The following is a 25,286-nucleotide window of genomic DNA, read 5'->3' as shown; positions in this document are numbered from 1 at the left end:
ACCCAACAACTCCCACCCCTCAACAATTCTTAAGAATACCACTCAATTTCTCACCCATGGTGCCCTCCTAACAGGAAAAGATAGGCTAGATAAAGATAAGCTATATCCACTGGTTGGGGATTCCAAAACTAGGAGGCATAGTGTAAAAATTAGGACCAGACCGTTCAGGAGAGATGTTAGAAAGCACTTCATGCAAAGGGTGGTAGAGGTTTGGAACTCTCTCCCACAAACAGCAGTTGTAGCTAGAACAGTTGTTAATTTTAAATCTGAGATAGATTTTTGTTAAGCAAAGATATTATGGGATATGATCCAAAGGCAGGTATATGGAGTTAGGCCGTGGATCAGCCATGATCTCATTGAATGGCGGAACAGGCTCGAGGGGCTGAATGGCCTACTCCTGTTCCTATCTTCCTATGTTCCTAAGTGCAGCATTTTGTGCAGGTGTGTTATAATCTCTTTTACAGTGAAGGCCAGGCTGCACACAGTATTGTAAATGAGGTCAAGCCACTTACTTTGTAGAGAATTACCAAAAACACTTTGCTTTTGTACTCAATTCATCTCAATAAAAAACCCCAAATCCTATTTATCTTTGAAATGGATTTTTTAACCTGTAAAGTTTATGTATCTGAAGACCCTGCTTTTTCACAGCCTGAGATGTTTAATATTTAAGCTTGACATCCATTCTTTATTCTTGCTCTCAAAACGTAACACCTTACATTTACCTGTACTAAACTGTACTTGCCACCTCTCTGCCCATTCCTCTAGCCTTATGTCCTGTGTTTTCCTGCATTCTTCCTGGCAGTTTGTTACTCCTCCAAGTTTCATCAGAAAATTTTGATATAGATATATATATCATGCTCCACAAGTCACAGACCTTTCCCCGCAGTGTGACAAACATCCATTTACTACAACCCACCACCCATGAGGCTTCCCACTATCTGTACTGCCATTTTCTCTTTTACACACCGAACCTGACTTTTCTGAACAATTCCTTATGTGGCACTTGATAAAATGGTTCCTGGGAGTCCAAATAAATTCCATCTACCAAATGCCCGTCTACAGTTCCCATTTTGCTCTCAAAAAATCCGGTAAGGTTATTCAAACGTCACCTACCCTTTACAAATACACGCTGACCATCTGTGACCAGTCCACACACAATTAAGTGTTCAGTTAGTTTGTCTCTGGTGATTTCTCCCCTTATAGATGGTGTCCAGTTGTAAGTTAACTGTGTGGTTTTTAGGAGCACTAACCCTTTCATAAATCTGATCAGTGGTAGCAATGAGCTCACACATTAGTTACCCCAGCTACCCCATGGGCTGCACGCCCCCATTAGCCCAGGTACCTTATCTGCAAGTTGATTTTCTCCAACCTGTTCGATTTCTTTCTCCGTATATCGAGTTAAGCACGTTTCTGTTGCCGTATCCAATCCAACGAGATTAGAAGCATGGCCAACAACATCTTTCTCCTTATCCTCTGCTGACATGTCCCACCTGGACCGTCTTCTGGATTCAGGAGGTTTTGGAGCTTCTGATCGAAACAGCAGAGAATTTATTACATTTGAAATGATATACATGGTTCTGAATAATTCAGCAGCAAAATCTCTGAATTCTCTGTGAAGTTCACAAAGCACCACGTGTTGCCAATGGCTTCCATCAGTTTTGGGAACTGGGTCCCATCAGTTACTCTCCAGGTGTTTATATTATCTGTTACCTGCTCAACTCCTCACATTTCTCCCCTCCTCTGCTGAAGATGCAGACTCTTACTACAGTACTGATCTATGGTGCTGGATATCAGTTGGTACCTTAGACAAGTCAGCATAGTGTGAAACTAGGCAGTGAGTATCGGCTCAAAAACAAGAAATGCTGGATTCACTCAGCAGGTCTGGCAGCATCTGTGGAAAGAGAAGCAGAGTTAACGTTTCGGGTCAGTGACCCTTCTTCGGAACTGGGGTTCCGAAGAAGGGTCACTGACCCTAAACGTTAACTCTGCTTCTCTTTCCACAGATGCTGCCAGACCTGCTGAGTGAATCCAGCATTTCTTGTTTTTGTTTCAGATTTCCAGCATCCGCAGTATTTTGCTTTTATTTTAGTGAGTATCGGCTGACTGACTGTGGGAAACATCACAGCTGAGCCAATCTTGCTCATTGGCAATGGATTTATCAGTGACAGGGAGTTTATTTTATAACACAGACTCACTGAATGATATGTCGAGTTGCACGCTTTCCCTCTTTGTTTCCATTCTGCTGGATGCAGGAGCTGTGGGGACGGTTAAAAAGTTAAACACCGAATATTTGTCCCGTTTCACTTTGAGGAGACCAGACCTTGTTGACCTGCAGAAGCAAAAATAAAACATATTGTAAAACTCAGGGAGTAGCTTGAAGCTGAAGGAACAGAGATATTATGAACAGCAGCTCACCAAGGCAGATAGACAGCGGCATGCTCCAACATCAATACCCAACAAATAACCCCACCGTTCCTGAGACAGCCTCATTCCAGATTATCAATCTTTTCCAGTCTTGCCTTAGAATGAGAAGTTTGTGGGCTCAAGCCTCAGACTGGGAGAAGTTTGACACTCCAGTGCAGGACTGAGGGAGTGCTGCACTGTCAGAGATACTGTCCTTCCAAGAAGATGTTGAATCAAGGGCCGATATGCCAGCTCCAGTGCTTCAGGTGGAAGCTGAAGATTAGAGAGAGTTCTCCCAGTGATTGGACCAAAATTCGTCACTCAGCTTCATAAAAGCTGACTAACTGCTCAGTAATATCATTGCTGATATGGGATCTTGCTGTTTGTAATACAGTAACAATCATCCCACTACAAAGTAAATCATTGTATGAAATTGCTAAGATGTCCGAGGTGTTGTTACAATTTGGAAGACCTCAAATTAGGCCACAAAATCCTGTACACAGTACATATCCAGAGTGAGAGACTGAATCCTGTACATACCCAGAGTGAGAGAGTGAATCCTGTACACAGTACATACCCAGAGTGAGAGACTGAATCCTGTACACAGTACATACCCAGAGTGAGAGACTGAATCCTGTACACAGTACATACCCAGAGTGAGGGACTGAATCCTGCACACAGTACATACCCAGAGTGAGAGACTGAATCCAGTACACAGTACATACCCAGAGTGAGGGACTGAATCCTGTACACAGTACATACCCAGAGTGAGGGACTGAATCCTGTACACAGTACATACCCAGAGTGAGGGACTGAATCCAGTACACAGTACATACCCAGAGTGAGAGACTGAATCCAGTACACAGTACATACCCAGAGTGAGAGACTGAATCCTGTACACAGTACATACCCAGAGTGAGAGACTGAATCCTGTACACAGTACATACCCAGAGTGAGAGACTGAATCCTGCACACAGTACATACCCAGAGTGAGGGACTGAATCCAGTACACAGTACATACCCAGAGTGAGGGACTGAATCCTGTACACAGTACATACCCAGAGTGAGGGACTGAATCCTGTACACAGTACATACCCAGAGTGAGGGACTGAATCCTGTACACAGTACATACCCAGAGTGAGGGACTGAATCCTGTACACAGTACATACCCAGAGTGAGAGACTGAATCCAGTACACAGTACATACCCAGAGTGAGGGACTGAATCCTGTACACAGTACATACCCAGAGTGAGGGACTGAATGCAGTACCTACCCAGAGTGAGAGACTGAATCCTGTACACAGTACATACCCAGAGTGAGAGACTGAATCCTGTACACAGTACATACCCAGAGTGAGGGACTGAATCCTGTACACAGTACATACCCAGAGTGAGGGACTGAATCCTGTACACAGTACATACCCAGAGTGAGGGACTGAATGCAGTACCTACCCAGAGTGAGGGATTGAATCTGTACACAGTGCATACCCAGAGTGAGGGACTGAATCCTGCACACAGTACATACCCAGAGTGAGGGACTGAATCCTGCACACAGTACATACCCAGAGTGAGGGACTGAATCCTGTACACAGTATATAACCAGAGTGAGGGATTGAATCTGTACACAGTACATACCCAGAGTGAGGGACTGAATCCTGTACACAGTACATACCCAGAGTGAGGGACTGAATCCTGTACACAGTACATACCCAGAGTGAGGGACTGAATCCTGTACACAGTACATACCCAGAGTGAGAGACTGAATCCAGTACACAGTACATACCCAGAGTGAGGGACTGAATCCTGTACACAGTACATACCCAGAGTGAGGGACTGAATCCTGCACACAGTACATACCCAGAGTGAGGGACTGAATCCTGTACACAGTACATACCCAGAGTGAGGGACTGAATCCTGTACACAGTACATACCCAGAGTGAGAGACTGAATCCTGCACACAGTACATACCCAGAGTGAGGGACTGAATCCTGTACACAGTACATACCCAGAGTGAGGGACTGAATCCTGTACACAGTATATAACCAGAGTGAGGGATTGAATCTGTACACAGTACATACCCAGAGTGAGGGACTGAATCCTGTACACAGTACATACCCAGAGTGAGGGACTGAATCCTGTACACAGTACATACCCAGAGTGAGGGACTGAATCCTGTACACAGTACATACCCAGAGTGAGAGACTGAATCCAGTACACAGTACATACCCAGAGTGAGAGACTGAATCCAGTACACAGTACATACCCAGAGTGAGAGACTGAATCCAGTACACAGTACATACCCAGAGTGAGAGACTGAATCCTGTACACAGTACATACCCAGAGTGAGAGACTGAATCCTGTACACAGTACATACCCAGAGTGAGAGACTGAATCCAGTACACAGTACATACCCAGAGTGAGGGACTGAATCCTGTACACAGTACATACCCAGAGTGAGAGACTGAATCCAGTACACAGTACATACCCAGAGTGAGGGACTGAATCCTGTACACAGTACATACCCAGAGTGAGGGACTGAATCCTGTACACAGTACATACCCAGAGTGAGGGACTGAATCCTGTACACAGTACATACCCAGAGTGAGGGACTGAATCCTGTACACAGTACATACCCAGAGTGAGAGACTGAATCCAGTACACAGTACATACCCAGAGTGAGGGACTGAATCCTGTACACAGTACATACCCAGAGTGAGGGACTGAATGCAGTACCTACCCAGAGTGAGAGACTGAATCCTGTACACAGTACATACCCAGAGTGAGAGACTGAATCCTGTACACAGTACATACCCAGAGAGACTGAATCCTGTACACAGTACATACCCAGAGTGAGGGACTGAATCCTGTACACAGTACATACCCAGAGTGAGGGACTGAATCCTGTACACAGTACATACCCAGAGTGAGGGACTGAATGCAGTACCTACCCAGAGTGAGAGACTGAATCCTGTACACAGTACATACCCAGAGTGAGAGACTGAATCCTGTACACAGTACATACCCAGAGTGAGAGACTGAATCCTGCACACAGTACATACCCAGAGTGAGGGACTGAATCCTGTACACAGTACATACCCAGAGTGAGGGACTGAATCCTGCACACAGTACATACCCAGAGTGAGGGATTGAATCTGGACACAGTACATACCCAGAGTGAGGGACTGAATCCTGCACACAGTACATACCCAGAGTGAGGGATTGAATCTGTACACAGTACATACCCAGAGTGAGGGACTGAATCCTGCACACAGTACATACCCAGAGTGAGGGATTGAATCTGTACACAGTACATACCCAGAGTGAGGGACTGAATCCTGTACACAGTACATACCCAGAGTGAGGGACTGAATCCTGCACACAGTACATACCCAGAGTGAGGGACTGAATCCTGCACACAGTACATACCCAGAGTGAGGGACTGAATCCTGTACACAGTACATACCCAGAGTGAGGGACTGAATGCAGTACCTACCCAGAGTGAGAGACTGAATCCTGTACACAGTATATACCCAGAGTGAGAGACTGAATCCTGTACACAGTATATACCCAGAGTGAGGGACTGAATCCTGTACACAGTACCTACCCAGAGTGAGGGACTGAATGCAGTACATACCTTGAGTGAGGGACTGAATCCTGTACACAGTACCTACCCAGAGTGAGGGACTGAATCCTGTACACAGTATATAACCAGAGTGAGGGATTGAATCTGTACACAGTGCATACCCAGAGTGAGGGACTGAATGCAGTACATACCTTGAGTGAGAGACTGAATCCTGTACACAGTACATACCCAGAGTGAGGGACTGAATCCTGTACACAGTACCTACCCAGAGTGAGGGACTGAATCCTGTACACAGTATATAACCAGAGTGAGGGATTGAATCTGTACACAGTGCATACCCAGAGTGAGAGACTGAATCCTGTACACAGTACATACCCAGAGTGAGAGACTGAATCCTGTACACAGTATATACCCAGAGTGAGGGACTGAATCTTGTACACAGTACCTACCCAGAGTGAGGGACTGAATGCAGTACATACCTTGAGTGAGAGACTGAATCCTGTACACAGTACATACCCAGAGTGAGAGACTGAATCCTGTACACAGTACATACCCAGAGTGAGAGACTGAATCCTGTACACAGTACATACCCAGAGTGAGGGACTGAATCCTGTACACAGTACATACCCAGAGTGAGGGACTGAATGCAGTACATACCCAGAGTGAGAGACTGAATCCTGTACACAGTACATACCCAGAGTGAGGGACTGAATCCTGTACACAGTACATACCCAGTGTGAGGGACTGAATCCTGTACACAGTACATACCCAGAGTGAGGGACTGAATGCAGTACATACCCAGAGTGAGGGACTGAATCCTGTACACAGTACATACCCAGAGTGAGGGACTGAATCCTGTACACAGTACATACCCAGAGTGAGAGACTGAATCCTATACACAGTACATACCCAGAGTGAGGGACTGAATCCAGTACACAGTACATACCCAGAGTGAGAGACTGAATCCTATACACAGTACATACCCAGAGTGAGGGACTGAATCCAGTACACAGTACATACCCAGAGTGAGGGACTGAATCCAGTACACAGTACATACCCAGAGTGAGGGACTGAATCCAGTACACAGTACATACCCAGAGTGAGGGACTGAATGCAGTACCTACCCAGAGTGAGAGACTGAATCCTGTACACAGTACATACCCAGAGTGAGAGACTGAATCCTGTACACAGTACATACCCAGAGTGAGGGACTGAATCCTGTACACAGTACATACCCAGAGTGAGGGACTGAATCCTGTACACAGTACATACCCAGAGTGAGGGACTGAATGCAGTACCTACCCAGAGTGAGGGATTGAATCTGTACACAGTGCATACCCAGAGTGAGGGACTGAATCCTGCACACAGTACATACCCAGAGTGAGGGACTGAATCCTGCACACAGTACATACCCAGAGTGAGGGACTGAATCCTGTACACAGTATATAACCAGAGTGAGGGATTGAATCTGTACACAGTACATACCCAGAGTGAGGGACTGAATCCTGTACACAGTACATACCCAGAGTGAGGGACTGAATCCTGTACACAGTACATACCCAGAGTGAGGGACTGAATCCTGTACACAGTACATACCCAGAGTGAGAGACTGAATCCAGTACACAGTACATACCCAGAGTGAGGGACTGAATCCTGTACACAGTACATACCCAGAGTGAGGGACTGAATCCTGCACACAGTACATACCCAGAGTGAGGGACTGAATCCTGTACACAGTATATAACCAGAGTGAGGGATTGAATCTGTACACAGTACATACCCAGAGTGAGGGACTGAATCCTGTACACAGTACATACCCAGAGTGAGGGACTGAATCCTGTACACAGTACATACCCAGAGTGAGGGACTGAATCCTGTACACAGTACATACCCAGAGTGAGGGACTGAATCCTGTACACAGTACATACCCAGAGTGAGGGACTGAATCCTGTACACAGTACATACCCAGAGTGAGGGACTGAATCCTGTACACAGTACATACCCAGAGTGAGAGACTGAATCCAGTACACAGTACATACCCAGAGTGAGGGACTGAATCCTGTACACAGTACATACCCAGAGTGAGGGACTGAATGCAGTACCTACCCAGAGTGAGAGACTGAATCCTGTACACAGTACATACCCAGAGTGAGAGACTGAATCCTGTACACAGTACATACCCAGAGAGACTGAATCCTGTACACAGTACATACCCAGAGTGAGGGACTGAATCCTGTACACAGTACATACCCAGAGTGAGGGACTGAATCCTGTACACAGTACATACCCAGAGTGAGGGACTGAATGCAGTACCTACCCAGAGTGAGAGACTGAATCCTGTACACAGTACATACCCAGAGTGAGAGACTGAATCCTGTACACAGTACATACCCAGAGTGAGAGACTGAATCCTGTACACAGTACATACCCAGAGTGAGAGACTGAATCCTGCACACAGTACATACCCAGAGTGAGGGACTGAATCCTGCACACAGTACATACCCAGAGTGAGGGACTGAATCCTGTACACAGTATATAACCAGAGTGAGGGATTGAATCTGTACACAGTACATACCCAGAGTGAGGGACTGAATCCTGTACACAGTACATACCCAGAGTGAGGGACTGAATCCTGTACACAGTACATACCCAGAGTGAGGGACTGAATCCTGTACACAGTACATACCCAGAGTGAGAGACTGAATCCAGTACACAGTACATACCCAGAGTGAGAGACTGAATCCAGTACACAGTACATACCCAGAGTGAGAGACTGAATCCAGTACACAGTACATACCCAGAGTGAGAGACTGAATCCTGTACACAGTACATACCCAGAGTGAGAGACTGAATCCTGTACACAGTACATACCCAGAGTGAGAGACTGAATCCAGTACACAGTACATACCCAGAGTGAGGGACTGAATCCTGTACACAGTACATACCCAGAGTGAGAGACTGAATCCAGTACACAGTACATACCCAGAGTGAGGGACTGAATCCTGTACACAGTACATACCCAGAGTGAGGGACTGAATCCTGTACACAGTACATACCCAGAGTGAGGGACTGAATCCTGTACACAGTACATACCCAGAGTGAGGGACTGAATCCTGTACACAGTACATACCCAGAGTGAGAGACTGAATCCAGTACACAGTACATACCCAGAGTGAGGGACTGAATCCTGTACACAGTACATACCCAGAGTGAGGGACTGAATGCAGTACCTACCCAGAGTGAGAGACTGAATCCTGTACACAGTACATACCCAGAGTGAGAGACTGAATCCTGTACACAGTACATACCCAGAGAGACTGAATCCTGTACACAGTACATACCCAGAGTGAGGGACTGAATCCTGTACACAGTACATACCCAGAGTGAGGGACTGAATCCTGTACACAGTACATACCCAGAGTGAGGGACTGAATGCAGTACCTACCCAGAGTGAGAGACTGAATCCTGTACACAGTACATACCCAGAGTGAGAGACTGAATCCTGTACACAGTACATACCCAGAGTGAGAGACTGAATCCTGCACACAGTACATACCCAGAGTGAGGGACTGAATCCTGTACACAGTACATACCCAGAGTGAGGGACTGAATCCTGCACACAGTACATACCCAGAGTGAGGGATTGAATCTGGACACAGTACATACCCAGAGTGAGGGACTGAATCCTGCACACAGTACATACCCAGAGTGAGGGATTGAATCTGTACACAGTACATACCCAGAGTGAGGGACTGAATCCTGCACACAGTACATACCCAGAGTGAGGGATTGAATCTGTACACAGTACATACCCAGAGTGAGGGACTGAATCCTGTACACAGTACATACCCAGAGTGAGGGACTGAATCCTGCACACAGTACATACCCAGAGTGAGGGACTGAATCCTGCACACAGTACATACCCAGAGTGAGGGACTGAATCCTGTACACAGTACATACCCAGAGTGAGGGACTGAATGCAGTACCTACCCAGAGTGAGAGACTGAATCCTGTACACAGTATATACCCAGAGTGAGAGACTGAATCCTGTACACAGTATATACCCAGAGTGAGGGACTGAATCCTGTACACAGTACCTACCCAGAGTGAGGGACTGAATGCAGTACATACCTTGAGTGAGGGACTGAATCCTGTACACAGTACCTACCCAGAGTGAGGGACTGAATCCTGTACACAGTATATAACCAGAGTGAGGGATTGAATCTGTACACAGTGCATACCCAGAGTGAGGGACTGAATGCAGTACATACCTTGAGTGAGAGACTGAATCCTGTACACAGTACATACCCAGAGTGAGGGACTGAATCCTGTACACAGTACCTACCCAGAGTGAGGGACTGAATCCTGTACACAGTATATAACCAGAGTGAGGGATTGAATCTGTACACAGTGCATACCCAGAGTGAGAGACTGAATCCTGTACACAGTACATATCCAGAGTGAGAGACTGAATCCTGTACACAGTATATACCCAGAGTGAGGGACTGAATCTTGTACACAGTACCTACCCAGAGTGAGGGACTGAATGCAGTACATACCTTGAGTGAGAGACTGAATCCTGTACACAGTACATACCCAGAGTGAGAGACTGAATCCTGTACACAGTACATACCCAGAGTGAGAGACTGAATCCTGTACACAGTACATACCCAGAGTGAGGGACTGAATCCTGTACACAGTACATACCCAGAGTGAGGGACTGAATGCAGTACATACCCAGAGTGAGAGACTGAATCCTGTACACAGTACATACCCAGAGTGAGGGACTGAATCCTGTACACAGTACATACCCAGAGTGAGGGACTGAATCCTGTACACAGTACATACCCAGAGTGAGGGACTGAATGCAGTACATACCCAGAGTGAGGGACTGAATCCTGTACACAGTACATACCCAGAGTGAGGGACTGAATCCTGTACACAGTACATACCCAGAGTGAGAGACTGAATCCTATACACAGTACATACCCAGAGTGAGGGACTGAATCCAGTACACAGTACATACCCAGAGTGAGAGACTGAATCCTATACACAGTACATACCCAGAGTGAGGGACTGAATCCAGTACACAGTACATACCCAGAGTGAGGGACTGAATCCAGTACACAGTACATACCCAGAGTGAGGGACTGAATCCAGTACACAGTACATACCCAGAGTGAGGGACTGAATGCAGTACCTACCCAGAGTGAGAGACTGAATCCTGTACACAGTACATACCCAGAGTGAGAGACTGAATCCTGTACACAGTACATACCCAGAGTGAGGGACTGAATCCTGTACACAGTACATACCCAGAGTGAGGGACTGAATCCTGTACACAGTACATACCCAGAGTGAGGGACTGAATGCAGTACCTACCCAGAGTGAGGGATTGAATCTGTACACAGTGCATACCCAGAGTGAGGGACTGAATCCTGCACACAGTACATACCCAGAGTGAGGGACTGAATCCTGCACACAGTACATACCCAGAGTGAGGGACTGAATCCTGTACACAGTATATAACCAGAGTGAGGGATTGAATCTGTACACAGTACATACCCAGAGTGAGGGACTGAATCCTGTACACAGTACATACCCAGAGTGAGGGACTGAATCCTGTACACAGTACATACCCAGAGTGAGGGACTGAATCCTGTACACAGTACATACCCAGAGTGAGAGACTGAATCCAGTACACAGTACATACCCAGAGTGAGGGACTGAATCCTGTACACAGTACATACCCAGAGTGAGGGACTGAATCCTGCACACAGTACATACCCAGAGTGAGGGACTGAATCCTGTACACAGTATATAACCAGAGTGAGGGATTGAATCTGTACACAGTACATACCCAGAGTGAGGGACTGAATCCTGTACACAGTACATACCCAGAGTGAGGGACTGAATCCTGTACACAGTACATACCCAGAGTGAGGGACTGAATCCTGTACACAGTACATACCCAGAGTGAGAGACTGAATCCAGTACACAGTACATACCCAGAGTGAGGGACTGAATCCTGTACACAGTACATACCCAGAGTGAGGGACTGAATCCTGTACACAGTACATACCCAGAGTGAGGGACTGAATCCTGTACACAGTACATACCCAGAGTGAGGGACTGAATCCTGTACACAGTACATACCCAGAGTGAGAGACTGAATCCTGCACACAGTACATACCCAGAGTGAGGGACTGAATCCTGCACACAGTACATACCCAGAGTGAGGGACTGAATCCTGTACACAGTATATAACCAGAGTGAGGGATTGAATCTGTACACAGTACATACCCAGAGTGAGGGACTGAATCCTGTACACAGTACATACCCAGAGTGAGGGACTGAATCCTGTACACAGTACATACCCAGAGTGAGGGACTGAATCCTGTACACAGTACATACCCAGAGTGAGAGACTGAATCCAGTACACAGTACATACCCAGAGTGAGAGACTGAATCCAGTACACAGTACATACCCAGAGTGAGAGACTGAATCCAGTACACAGTACATACCCAGAGTGAGAGACTGAATCCTGTACACAGTACATACCCAGAGTGAGAGACTGAATCCTGTACACAGTACATACCCAGAGTGAGAGACTGAATCCAGTACACAGTACATACCCAGAGTGAGGGACTGAATCCTGTACACAGTACATACCCAGAGTGAGAGACTGAATCCAGTACACAGTACATACCCAGAGTGAGGGACTGAATCCTGTACACAGTACATACCCAGAGTGAGGGACTGAATCCTGTACACAGTACATACCCAGAGTGAGGGACTGAATCCTGTACACAGTACATACCCAGAGTGAGGGACTGAATCCTGTACACAGTACATACCCAGAGTGAGAGACTGAATCCAGTACACAGTACATACCCAGAGTGAGGGACTGAATCCTGTACACAGTACATACCCAGAGTGAGGGACTGAATGCAGTACCTACCCAGAGTGAGAGACTGAATCCTGTACACAGTACATACCCAGAGTGAGAGACTGAATCCTGTACACAGTACATACCCAGAGAGACTGAATCCTGTACACAGTACATACCCAGAGTGAGGGACTGAATCCTGTACACAGTACATACCCAGAGTGAGGGACTGAATCCTGTACACAGTACATACCCAGAGTGAGGGACTGAATGCAGTACCTACCCAGAGTGAGAGACTGAATCCTGTACACAGTACATACCCAGAGTGAGGGATTGAATCTGGACACAGTACATACCCAGAGTGAGGGACTGAATCCTGCACACAGTACATACCCAGAGTGAGGGATTGAATCTGTACACAGTACATACCCAGAGTGAGGGACTGAATCCTGCACACAGTACATACCCAGAGTGAGGGATTGAATCTGTACACAGTACATACCCAGAGTGAGGGACTGAATCCTGTACACAGTACATACCCAGAGTGAGGGACTGAATCCTGCACACAGTACATACCCAGAGTGAGGGACTGAATCCTGCACACAGTACATACCCAGAGTGAGGGACTGAATCCTGTACACAGTACATACCCAGAGTGAGGGACTGAATGCAGTACCTACCCAGAGTGAGAGACTGAATCCTGTACACAGTATATACCCAGAGTGAGAGACTGAATCCTGTACACAGTATATACCCAGAGTGAGGGACTGAATCCTGTACACAGTACCTACCCAGAGTGAGGGACTGAATGCAGTACATACCTTGAGTGAGGGACTGAATCCTGTACACAGTACCTACCCAGAGTGAGGGACTGAATCCTGTACACAGTATATAACCAGAGTGAGGGATTGAATCTGTACACAGTGCATACCCAGAGTGAGGGACTGAATGCAGTACATACCTTGAGTGAGAGACTGAATCCTGTACACAGTACATACCCAGAGTGAGGGACTGAATCCTGTACACAGTACCTACCCAGAGTGAGGGACTGAATCCTGTACACAGTATATAACCAGAGTGAGGGATTGAATCTGTACACAGTGCATACCCAGAGTGAGAGACTGAATCCTGTACACAGTACATACCCAGAGTGAGAGACTGAATCCTGTACACAGTATATACCCAGAGTGAGGGACTGAATCTTGTACACAGTACCTACCCAGAGTGAGGGACTGAATGCAGTACATACCTTGAGTGAGAGACTGAATCCTGTACACAGTACATACCCAGAGTGAGAGACTGAATCCTGTACACAGTACATACCCAGAGTGAGAGACTGAATCCTGTACACAGTACATACCCAGAGTGAGGGACTGAATCCTGTACACAGTACATACCCAGAGTGAGGGACTGAATGCAGTACATACCCAGAGTGAGAGACTGAATCCTGTACACAGTACATACCCAGAGTGAGGGACTGAATCCTGTACACAGTACATACCCAGAGTGAGGGACTGAATCCTGTACACAGTACATACCCAGAGTGAGGGACTGAATGCAGTACATACCCAGAGTGAGGGACTGAATCCTGTACACAGTACATACCCAGAGTGAGGGACTGAATCCTGTACACAGTACATACCCAGAGTGAGGGACTGAATCCAGTACACAGTACATACCCAGAGTGAGGGACTGAATCCAGTACACAGTACATACCCAGAGTGAGGGACTGAATCCTGTACACAGTACATACCCAGAGTGAGAGACTGAATCCTGTACACAGTACATACCCAGAGTGAGAGACTGAATCCTGTACACAGTACATACCCAGAGTGAGAGACTGAATCCTGTACACAGTACATACCCAGAGTGAGGGACTGAATCCTGTACACAGTACATACCCAGAGTGAGAGACTGAATCCTGTACACAGTACATACCCAGAGTGAGGGACTGAATCCTGTACACAGTACATACCCAGAGTGAGAGACTGAATCCTGTACACAGTACATACCCAGAGTGAGGGACTGAATCCTGTACACAGTACATACCCAGAGTGAGAGACTGAATCCTATACACAGTACATACCCAGAGTGAGGGACTGAATCCTGTACATACCCAGAGTGAGAGACTGAATCCTGTACATACCCAGTGTGAGAGACTGAATCCTGTACATACCCAGTGTGAGAGACTGAATCCTGTACACAGTACATACCCAGAGTGAGAGACTGAATCCTGTACACAGTATATACCCAGAGTGAGGGACTGAATCCTGTACACAGTACATACCCAGAGTGAGGGACTGAATCCTGTACACAGTACATACCCAGAGTGAGGGACTGAATCCTGTACACAGTACATACCCAGAGTGAGGGACTGAATCCTGTACACAGTACATACCCAGAGTGAGGGACTGAATCCTGTACACAGTACATACCCAGAGTGGGAGACTGAATCCTGTACACAGTACATACCCAGAGTGAGAGACTGAATCCTGTACACAGTACATACCCAGAGTGAGGGACTGAATGCAGTACATACCCAGAGTGAGACTGAATCCTGTACACAGTACATACCCAGAGTGAGAGACTGAATCCTATACACAGTACATACCCAGAGTGAGGGACTGAATCCTGTACATACCCAGAGTGAGAGACTGAATCCTGTACATACCCAGTGTGAGAGACTGAATCCTGTACATACCCAGTGTGAGAGACTGAATCCTGTACACAGTACATACCCAGAGTGAGAGACTGAATCCTGTACACAGTATATACCCAGAGTGAGGGACTGAATCCTGTACACAGTACATACCCAGAGTGAGGGACTGAATCCTGTACACAGTACATACCCAGAGTGAGGGACTGAATCCTGTACACAGTACATACCCAGAGTGAGGGACTGAATCCTGTACACAGTACATACCCAGAGTGAGGGACTGAATCCTGTACACAGTACATACCCAGAGTGGGAGACTGAATCCTGTACACAGTACATACCCAGAGTGAGAGACTGAATCCTGTACACAGTACATACCCAGAGTGAGGGACTGAATCCTGTACACAGTACATACCCAGAGTGAGGGACTGAATCCTGTACACAGTACATACCCAGAGTGAGGGACTGAATCCTGTACACAGTACATACCCAGAGTGAGGGACTGAATCCTGTACACAGTACATACCCAGAGTGAGAGACTGAATCCTGTACACAGTACATACCCAGAGTGAGAGACTGAATCCTGTACACAGTACATACCCAGAGTGAGGGACTGAATCCTGTACACAGTACATACCCAGAGTGAGGGACTGAATCCTGTACACAGTACATACCCAGAGTGAGGGACTGAATCCTGTACACAGTACCTACCCAGAGTGAGGGACTGAATGCAGTACATACCCAGAGTGAGAGACTGAATCCTGTACACAGTACATACCCAGAGTGAGAGACTGAATCCTATACACAGTACATACCCAGAGTGAGGGACTGAATCCTGTACATACCCAGAGTGAGAGACTGAATCCTGTACATACCCAGTGTGAGAGACTGAATCCTGTACACAGTACATACCCAGAGTGAGAGACTGAATCCTGTACACAGTATATACCCAGAGTGAGGGACTGAATCCTGTACACAGTACATACCCAGAGTGAGGGACTGAATCCTGTACACAGTACATACCCAGAGTGAGGGACTGAATCCTGTACACAGTACATACCCAGAGTGAGGGACTGAATCCTGTACACAGTACATACCCAGAGTGAGGGACTGAATCCTGTACACAGTACATACCCAGAGTGAGGGACTGAATCCTGTACACAGTACATACCCAGAGTGAGGGACTGAATCCTGTACACAGTACATACCCAGAGTGAGGGACTGAATCCTGTACACAGTACATACCCAGAGTGAGGGACTGAATCCTGTACACAGTACATACCCAGAGTGAGGGACTGAATCCTGTACACAGTACATACCCAGAGTGAGGGACTGAATCCTGTACACAGTACATACCCAGAGTGAGGGACTGAATCCTGTACACAGTACATACCCAGAGTGAGGGACTGAATCCTGTACACAGTACATACCCAGAGTGAGGGACTGAATCCTGTACACAGTACATACGCAGAGTGGGAGACTGAATCCTGTACACAGTACATACCCAGAGTGAGGGACTGAATCCTGTACACAGTACATACCCAGAGTGAGGGACTGAATCCTGTACACAGTACATACCCAGAGTGAGGGACTGAATTCTGTACACAGTATATACCCAGAGTGAGAGACTGAATCCTGATTTCGCACATACCCAGGGTAGGGATCCGGGACATTGAATCGTTTGCAGAGAAGTTTCTCAGGATGCCACTCCAACTTGTCCCTGGTGAGGTGCCCGAACATCTTCATTTTCACCGCAGCCTCTTTGTCATTGATGTCACCCTGTGCAGAGAGAGAACAGCAGAGCAGTCAAAACCCAGGTCAACGGGTGCAACAGAAGCTCAGTAACGGGGGCTGTAGATTCGGTTGTGGTTGTTGGAGATGTTGGAGCAAGATCCTGTTTTCAATCAGCTGGTGCTGAGGGGGCCACGGAGGGGGAGGTGCACAGTGGTTTGGGGTGAAGGGTGGAAGGTGCACCCCAGATGATTTGAATAATAGATGAGACTGATGTGCTGAATTTCCTTTTCAGTGATTATTTTATGATCTTCAGCATTGCTGCCCAAAAGAAGCTGGAGATATAGAAGGGAAATTATGGAAGCTAAACAAGTGTGTTTCTGGGCTAAATGATGCATCCAGGATGTGGTATTTTTCAGTTAGGTCCGTCCTACTGAAAGCTGGTTCTATTCAACTGAAGGTGGATCTGACAATGTTTTATTGGTACTATGAAGAAAAACTAGCAGCAATTTTCCTGATGCATGTGGATTATTTTTTGTGGGGAGGATCTGAGGCATTTGAGAAATTTAAAATGGGAAGTCGGGCTTCTGGAGCTTTTAAATATAGAGGGCTGAATTTTAGGCAGATTACGTTGGGGGTAACCCTAAATCAACAGCCTTAGCTAGCGAATGTTAATAGGATCCCAATAAATCGGGCCAGATCCTCAGAAAAGGAAGAGTTGACCAATTAAGGAGCTTAATGGGGCAGTTGAACTGGTTGTGCTCACAAACTAGGCCGGATTTTTTAGTGACGCCTCACATGCTAATCTTCCCTATGGTTATTCGAGCGCAGCAGGGTGCGTTATACTTTTGGTGGGAAGAAATTATAAATGTTGTCAGTTAGCCTGGGAATTGAAAAAAATAAAGAGGATAATTAAAAGCACTTTAGCTGCTGAGACACTTGCACTGATAGAAGCGATAGATATGGGGATGTATGTATCGAGTATTTTAAAAGGAACTCTTGTATAAGGGGCAGAGAAGAGTTTTCCTATACAATGCTACATAGATAACCATTCTCTCTGGGACAATTTTCTGCAACACTTTTTGTTGACTGGACAGAGGTTGAGGATTGATCTCGAGCATAAAAGAAATGTTGGAGAGAAAAGAAATTTCCAAAATAAAATGGGTTGACGCAAGTCATCAGTTGTTGGATTGTCTTACTAAGAGAGGTGATTGTTCAAAAAAATTGTTGGATGACCTCTAAGAGGGCTGTCTTGTGTTCTGATAAGTTCGGAAAACGTGGAAAAAAAATTTACGAATTGATCACTTTTTCTTTAAACAGGATTTTTTTTTTAAAGGGGGGGAATACAGCATGTTAATGGCTGGTGCTGTTGAAAGTTAATGATAAATAATGTAAAGAAAAATGTGTCATTATTTGTTTTTTATTTCTACGTATTTAACTTAAAGAAAAAAGGGGGAATCTGTTAGGGTCTGAAGTTCTGTTAATGGATGATAAATACCTGGTAGTTCAGGATAATAGGGTGAACTGGTGTTGGTGTTAATTAGTTAATTGTATGTCTATAAAGAGCCAGCCAGCACTGGCTGGTGGTGCTGTTTGGAGAGCAGAAGTAAACTCTGACAAGTAATAAACAATCTACACCAAAGCATCCTAGTCTCAGTGTCTTCTTTACAAACAGGCTTGGAGATTTCTCTAACATGGAACTATATCGCTGTTCCTTCACTGTCGCTGGGTCAAAATCCTGGAACTCCCTTCCTAACAGCACTGTGGATGTACCTACACCCCTAGGACTGCAGCAGTTCAAGAAGGCAGTTCACCACCACCTTCCACAGGGCAATTAGGGATGGGCAACAAATGCTAGCCTAGCCAATGACACATTCCGCGAACAAATATAAAAGTCAACATGATTTTATGAAAGGGAAATCATTTGACAAATTTATTGGAGATCTTTGAGGACGTAACAAGCAGGGTGGATTACGAGGAATCAGTAGATGTAGTATACCTGGATTTCCAAAAGGCATTCGATAAGGTACCACATTAAAAGGTTACTACTACACAAGATAAGAGTTCATGGTGTTGGGGGTAATGTATTAGCAAGGACAGAGGATTGACTAACTCACAGAAAACAGAGAGTCGGGATAAATGGGCATTTTTAGGTTGGCAAACAGTAACAAGTGGGATGCCACAGGGATCAGTGCTGGCCCTCATCTATTTATAATCTAGATCAATGGCTTGGATGAAGAGACTGACTGTATTTTAGCCACATTTGTGGACAATACAAAGATTGGTGGGAAAGCAAGTTGTGAGGAGGACACGAAGTGTCTGCAAACAGGTTAAGTGAGTGGGCAAAAATTTGGCAGATGAAGTATAATGTGGGAAAATGTGAGGTTATCTACTTTGGTAGGAAGAATAGAAAAGCAGAATATTACTTAAATGGAGCGGCACAGAGGGATCTGGGTGTCTTCGTACATGAATCTCAAAATGTTAGCATGCAGATACAGCAAGTAATTAGGAAAGCAAATGGAATGCTGTTCTTTATTGCAAGGGAGATGGAGTATAAAAGTAAGGAAGTCTTGCTACAACTGTACAGGGCATTGGTGAGACCGGACCTAGAATACTGTGTACAGTTTTGGTTTCCTTACTTAAAGAGGGATATTGGAAGCAGTTCAGAGAAGGTTCACTTAGTTGAGATCCTGGGATGGAAGGGGTTGTCTTATGAGGAAAGGTTGAGCAGGTTGGTCCTATACTCATTGGAGTTCAGAAGAATGAGAGGTGATTTTATTGAAAGATACAAGATTTGAGGAATTTGATAGGGTGGACGCTGAGAGAACACTGAACTGATTTCTTCCTGTCTCAACTCTAGTTTTACTCCACTTGTCCAGTCTCTCACACCTACATCCATGACTCTTCTGATGCCCTCCGCCTCTTCAACAGTTTCCAGATTCCCGGCTGTCACAGTCTCCTATTCATGTTGGATGTCCAATCCCTCTGCACTCCATCCCCACCAGGACGGTCTGAGGGCTCTCCAGGTCTTCCCGGAATGGAGAACCAACCAGTCCCCATCCATCACCACCCTCCTCCACCTGGCTGAACTTGTTCTCACATTGAACAACTTCTCCTTCAACTCCACTCACTTCCTCCAAATTAACAGTGTTGCTTTGAGTACCCACATGGGTGCTAGTTATGCCTGTCTTTTTGTGGGATATGTGGCATATTCCTTGTTCCAGTCCTATTTTGGCTCCCTCCTTCACCTCTTTTTCCAGTACATTGATGACTGTTTCAGTGTAATTTCCTGCTCCCGCCCTGAACTGGAAAACTTATTTGACTTTGTTTCCAATTTCCATCCTTCTTTCACCTTCACATGGTCCATCTCCGACACTTCCCTTCCCTTCCTCGACTTCTCAGTCTCCATTTAGGAGGATAGGCTATTATCCAATATTCATGAGAAACCCACTGACTCCCACAGCTACTTGGACTACACTTCCTCACACCCCACTTCCTGCAAAGACTCCATTCCATTCTCCCAGTTTCTCCATCTCGGTCACATCTGTTTGGACAATGCAACCTTCCATACCAGCACTTCTGACATGTCTTCCTTTTTCCTCAAATGAGTGCTCCCCACTATCATGGTTGACGGAGCCCTCAACCGTGTCCGATCTATTTCCTACACTTCTGCCCTCACCCCTTCTCTCCATCCCAGAACCATGATAGGGTTCCCCTTGTCCTCACCCTCCACCCCACCAGCATCCGTATTCAATGGATCATCCTCCGCCATTTCTGCCACCTCCAATCACATCTGCCCCTCCCCTCGCAGCATTCCGAAAGGACCGTTCCCTCCGCGACACTCTGGTCCACTCCTCAGTTACCCCCAATACCTCCACCCTTTCCTACGGCACCTTTCCACGCAAGCGCAGGAGATGCAACACCTGCCCTTTTACCTCCTCCCTTCCCACCGTCCAGGGCTCCAAACACTCCTTTCAAGTGAAGCAGCGATTTACTTGTACCTCTTTCAATGTAGTATACTGTATTCGCTGCTCACAATGTGGTCTCCTCTACAGTGGGGAGACCAAACGCAGACTGGGTGTCTGTTCTGTGGAACATCTCCATTCAGTCTGCAAGCACGACCCCGAGCTTCCGGTCACTTGTCATTTCAATTCTCTACCTTACTCCCACTCTGACATTTCTGTGCTTGGTCTGATACAGTGTTCCTATAAAGCTCACCGCAAGCTCGAGGAACAGCACCTCATCTTTCAACTGGGCACTGTGCAGCCTTCCAGACTCAACATTGAGTTCAACAATTTTGGATCATAACCTCAGCCCTCTTTTTCCTTTTCCCTTGCTTTTTTCTCACTCCCACCTTGTTCTTTCGTAATCCCTTTACTTTATGCTTGGACGGCTGCTATCCTGCCACCTACACGTCATCCAGACACATTTTTCATTTCTTTATTTGGCTTTGTACTATGAAACCTTTTGTCACTTAATGTCTCCGCCCCTCCGCCCTATCATAGACCCTCCTTTTGTTCTTCTTCCTCACCCCCTCCCCCTTCACTTGCTCAAAGCCTATTACATTTCTAACCTTTGTCAGTTCTGATGAAAGGTTACAGACCTGAAATGTCAACTCTTTTTCTCTCCACAGATGCTGCCAGACCTGCTGATTATTTCCAACATTTTCTGTTTTTGTTTCAGATTTCCAGTATCTGCAGTATTTTGCTTTTGTGTAGATGCTGAGAGGATGTTTCCCCTCGTGGGGTAATCTAGAACTAGGGGACACATTTTTAAGAGTACGAGGTCTCCAGAAATGAGGAGGAATTGCTTCTCTCAGAGGGTCATTAATCTTTGGAATTCTCTTACCCAGTGTACAAAACTCTGGTGAGGCCGCACCTGGAGTATTGCGTGCAGTTCTGGTCACCGCATTAGAGGAAGGATGTGGAAGCTTTGGAAAGGGTGCAGAGAAGATTTACTAGGATGTTGCCTGGTATGGAGGGAAGGTCTTACGAGGAAAGGCTGAGGGGCTTGAGGTTGTTTTCGTTGGAGAGGAGGAGGAGAGGTGACTTAATAGAGACATATAAGATAATCAGAGGGTTAGATAGGGTGGATAGTGAGAGTCTTTTTCCTCGGATGATGATGGCAAACACGAGGGGACATAGCTTTAAGTTGAGGGGTGATAGATATAGGACAGATGTCAGAGGTAGTTTCTTTACTCAGAGAGTAGTAGGGGCGTGGAACGCCCTGCCTGCAACAGTAGTAGACTCGCCAACTTTAAGGGCATTTAAGTGGTCATTGGCTAGACATATGGATGAAAATGGAATAGTGTAGGTCAGATGGTTTCACAGGTCGGCGCAACATCGAGGGCCGAAGGGCCTGTACTGAGCTGTAATGTTCTAATGAGTAGAGGCTGGGTCATTGAATATATTCATGGCTGAGTTAGTCAGATTTTTGATCTACAAAAGAATCAAGGGTTACGGGGAGCAGACAGGAAGGTGGAGTTGAGGCCACGATCAGATCAGCAATGATCTTATTTAATGGCAGAGCAGGCTCGAGGGGCCGAATGGTCTACTCCTGCTCCTATTTCTTATGTTCTTATGCCCCAATAACGATGAGCTGACTTGCAAATGTCGAGGCCAGAACCCGATCCTTTCCTGCTCTGTGTGGCTCAATACAATACATGGCGGATTCACTCACAATTCACGTGGCAGACTTTGAGGTCATGCACTCGGCAATAAAGGTTACCTTTGTGAAATTACATTTACTATTCCACAGGCATGAAGGAACATGGTCAGTTAAGATGTGACACTTCTCTTTAAATCAAAACCAGAGAGACGTGTGCAATTCAAGCAAGTTCTGTAGTGACCTGTGACCTTTGCCCAGCCGGTCGACCCTCAGGCTCAGCATTAACGTACCTCCTGTTCCTTAGGCACTTCCACCTTGTCTGTGTCTTCTGTGAGCTTGGCACGGGTAAAGCGGGATGACAGTGAGGCGCTGGTGGAACAATACAGCATGGCTGCACGGCTAAACTCGTACTGTTCTCGTTCTCGCTCCCATTCCGTCATGTTGGGGTCCAGGCTGCTGTCCAGGGCATCTGGGAGGAGTCACATACAATAATACTGGGACTAAAAGGGTGAAATTATGAGGAAAAGTTGCATAGACTAGGCCTAATTTCCCTTAAGTATAGAAGATTAAGGGGTGATCTAACGCAGGCATTTAAGACGATTAAAGGAGTTGATAGGATAGAGAGAAACTATTTCCTCTGTTGAGGGGAGTCCAGAACATAGAGGCTTAACCTTAACATTAGAGCCAGGGGTGATGTCAGGAAGCACTTCTTCACACAAAGAGTGGTGGAAATCTGGAACTCTCTCCCCCAGAATGCTGTTTGGGGTCAATTGAAAATTTCAAAACTGAGAATAAAAGACTGTCACAAAAGCAAAGTACCGTGGATGGTGGAAATCTGAAATATAAACAAAAAGTGCAGGTCTGGCAGCATGTGTGGAGAGAGAGAGAAACAGAGTTAATGTTTCAGGTCGATGACCCATCATCAGATTGATGTTGGGTAAGGGTTGTGGAAGCCGATTGCAATAGTCCTGATAGCAAAGCAATGACTTTGATCTCAGGCAACTTACCGTTCTGTCCAGAGTTAAGCTTCTCCACATATGCCTCGTATCTCTTCTGTTTCTCAGGATTCTTTAGAAAGGGTTTAAACTCACTCGATCCAGTGACCCTTTTTCCACCAAGCATTGCGAGCTGGGAAGCCGAGGGCTTCTCCGAGGCCAGGGCCTGTGATCGGTCGGACAGATCCCAGAAGGCGGCAGTGCGGCATGCAGCCTGTTGTTGTTGCTGCTGCTGTACATCCTTCAGTCTCTCCTTGTCTTTTCCAGCTAGAAGTTCAAACACCGAGCGGGGGCCTGCCAATACACAAGGGTCAGTTCTGATCATCTTCAGCTCAGCAGAAACCATGTAGGACATAAATGGCCAACAACAACGTGTATTTATATAGCACCTTTAACATAGTAAAACATCCCAGGGAGCCTCTCGGGTGTTCTCAAAAATTTGACACAGAGCCACATTTGCTGTTATGCCAAGTGAACCAAAAATTTGTTCAAAGTTTAATGAGTAACTTAAAGGAGGAGGGAGAAGCGGAGAGGTTTAGGGAGGAAAATCCACAGCTTAGCACCTAGACAGCTGAATGTGCGGGCACCAATGGTGGAGCGGTTAAAATCAGGGATGCTCAAGAGACCAGAATTAGAGGAGCACAGATATCGCAGAGGATTGTGAGGCTGGAGGAGATTACAGAGATAGTCACACAGGGGCCAAGCCATGTGAATGAAGATGAAAATTTTAAAATCGAGGTGTTGCTGGCACAGGAGCCAATGTAGGACAGCGAGCACAGTGGGTGATAGGGGAATGGGACTTGCTGCAAGTTAGGAACTTGGCAATCAGGGAAGACGGTGGAGTAGTGGTAATGTCACTAGATTAGTAACAGAGACCCAGGCTAATGCTCTGGGGACATGGGTTCAAATCCCACCAAGGCAGATGGTGAAATTTGAATTCAATTACTAAATCTGGAATTAAAATCTAGTCCAATGTCGACTGTTGTAAAAACCCATCTGGTTCACTAATATCCTTTAGTAAAGCAACAGCCTGACATAGTCATACTCATGGAATCTTACCTTGCAGACAATGTCCCAGACACCACCATCACTATCCCTGGGTATGTCCTGTCCCACCGGCAGGACAGAGGTGGCAACACAGTGGTATACAGTCAGGAGGGAGTTGTCCTGGGAGTCTTCAACATTGACTTAGGACCCGATGAAGCTTCATGGCATCAGGTCAAACATGAGCAAGGAAACCTCCTGACGATTACCACCAACTGCCTCCCCTTGTCTGATGACTCAGTACTCCTCCATGTTGAACAACTGGAAGAAGCACAGAGGGTAGCAAGGGCGCAAAATGTACTCCGGGTGGGGGACTTCGATGTCCATCACCAAGAGTGGCTCGGTAGTACCACTACTGACTGAGCTGGCCGAGTCCTA

At 46.3% G+C, this 25,286-nt stretch overlaps 1 protein-coding gene across 2 annotated transcripts in view; it reads right to left on the bottom strand.

Moving 5' to 3' along the window:
• Positions 1 to 25,286, bottom strand: part of gpatch1 (G patch domain containing 1) — a 77,440-nt gene that overhangs the window by 20,025 nt on the left and 32,129 nt on the right. Inside the window, exons 11-15 of one of the 2 annotated variants that reach the window (XM_068049013.1) lie at positions 23,877 to 24,158; positions 23,160 to 23,338; positions 17,183 to 17,310; positions 2,196 to 2,329; positions 1,343 to 1,527 (exon numbers count right to left, since the gene is read on the bottom strand). In XM_068049013.1, coding sequence (XP_067905114.1) covers positions 1,343 to 1,527; positions 2,196 to 2,329; positions 17,183 to 17,310; positions 23,160 to 23,338; positions 23,877 to 24,158 — 908 coding nt within the window. The remainder of the gene's footprint in view (positions 1 to 1,342; positions 1,528 to 2,195; positions 2,330 to 17,182; positions 17,311 to 23,159; positions 23,339 to 23,876; positions 24,159 to 25,286) is intronic. The other variant, XM_068049014.1, reaches the window with a different exon arrangement.

The sequence above is a fragment of the Heterodontus francisci genome, chromosome 17 (assembly GCF_036365525.1).
Source record: "Heterodontus francisci isolate sHetFra1 chromosome 17, sHetFra1.hap1, whole genome shotgun sequence".
Classification (NCBI taxonomy): Eukaryota; Metazoa; Chordata; class Chondrichthyes; order Heterodontiformes; family Heterodontidae; genus Heterodontus; species Heterodontus francisci.
This window is presented reverse-complemented; position numbering and strand designations above follow the sequence as displayed.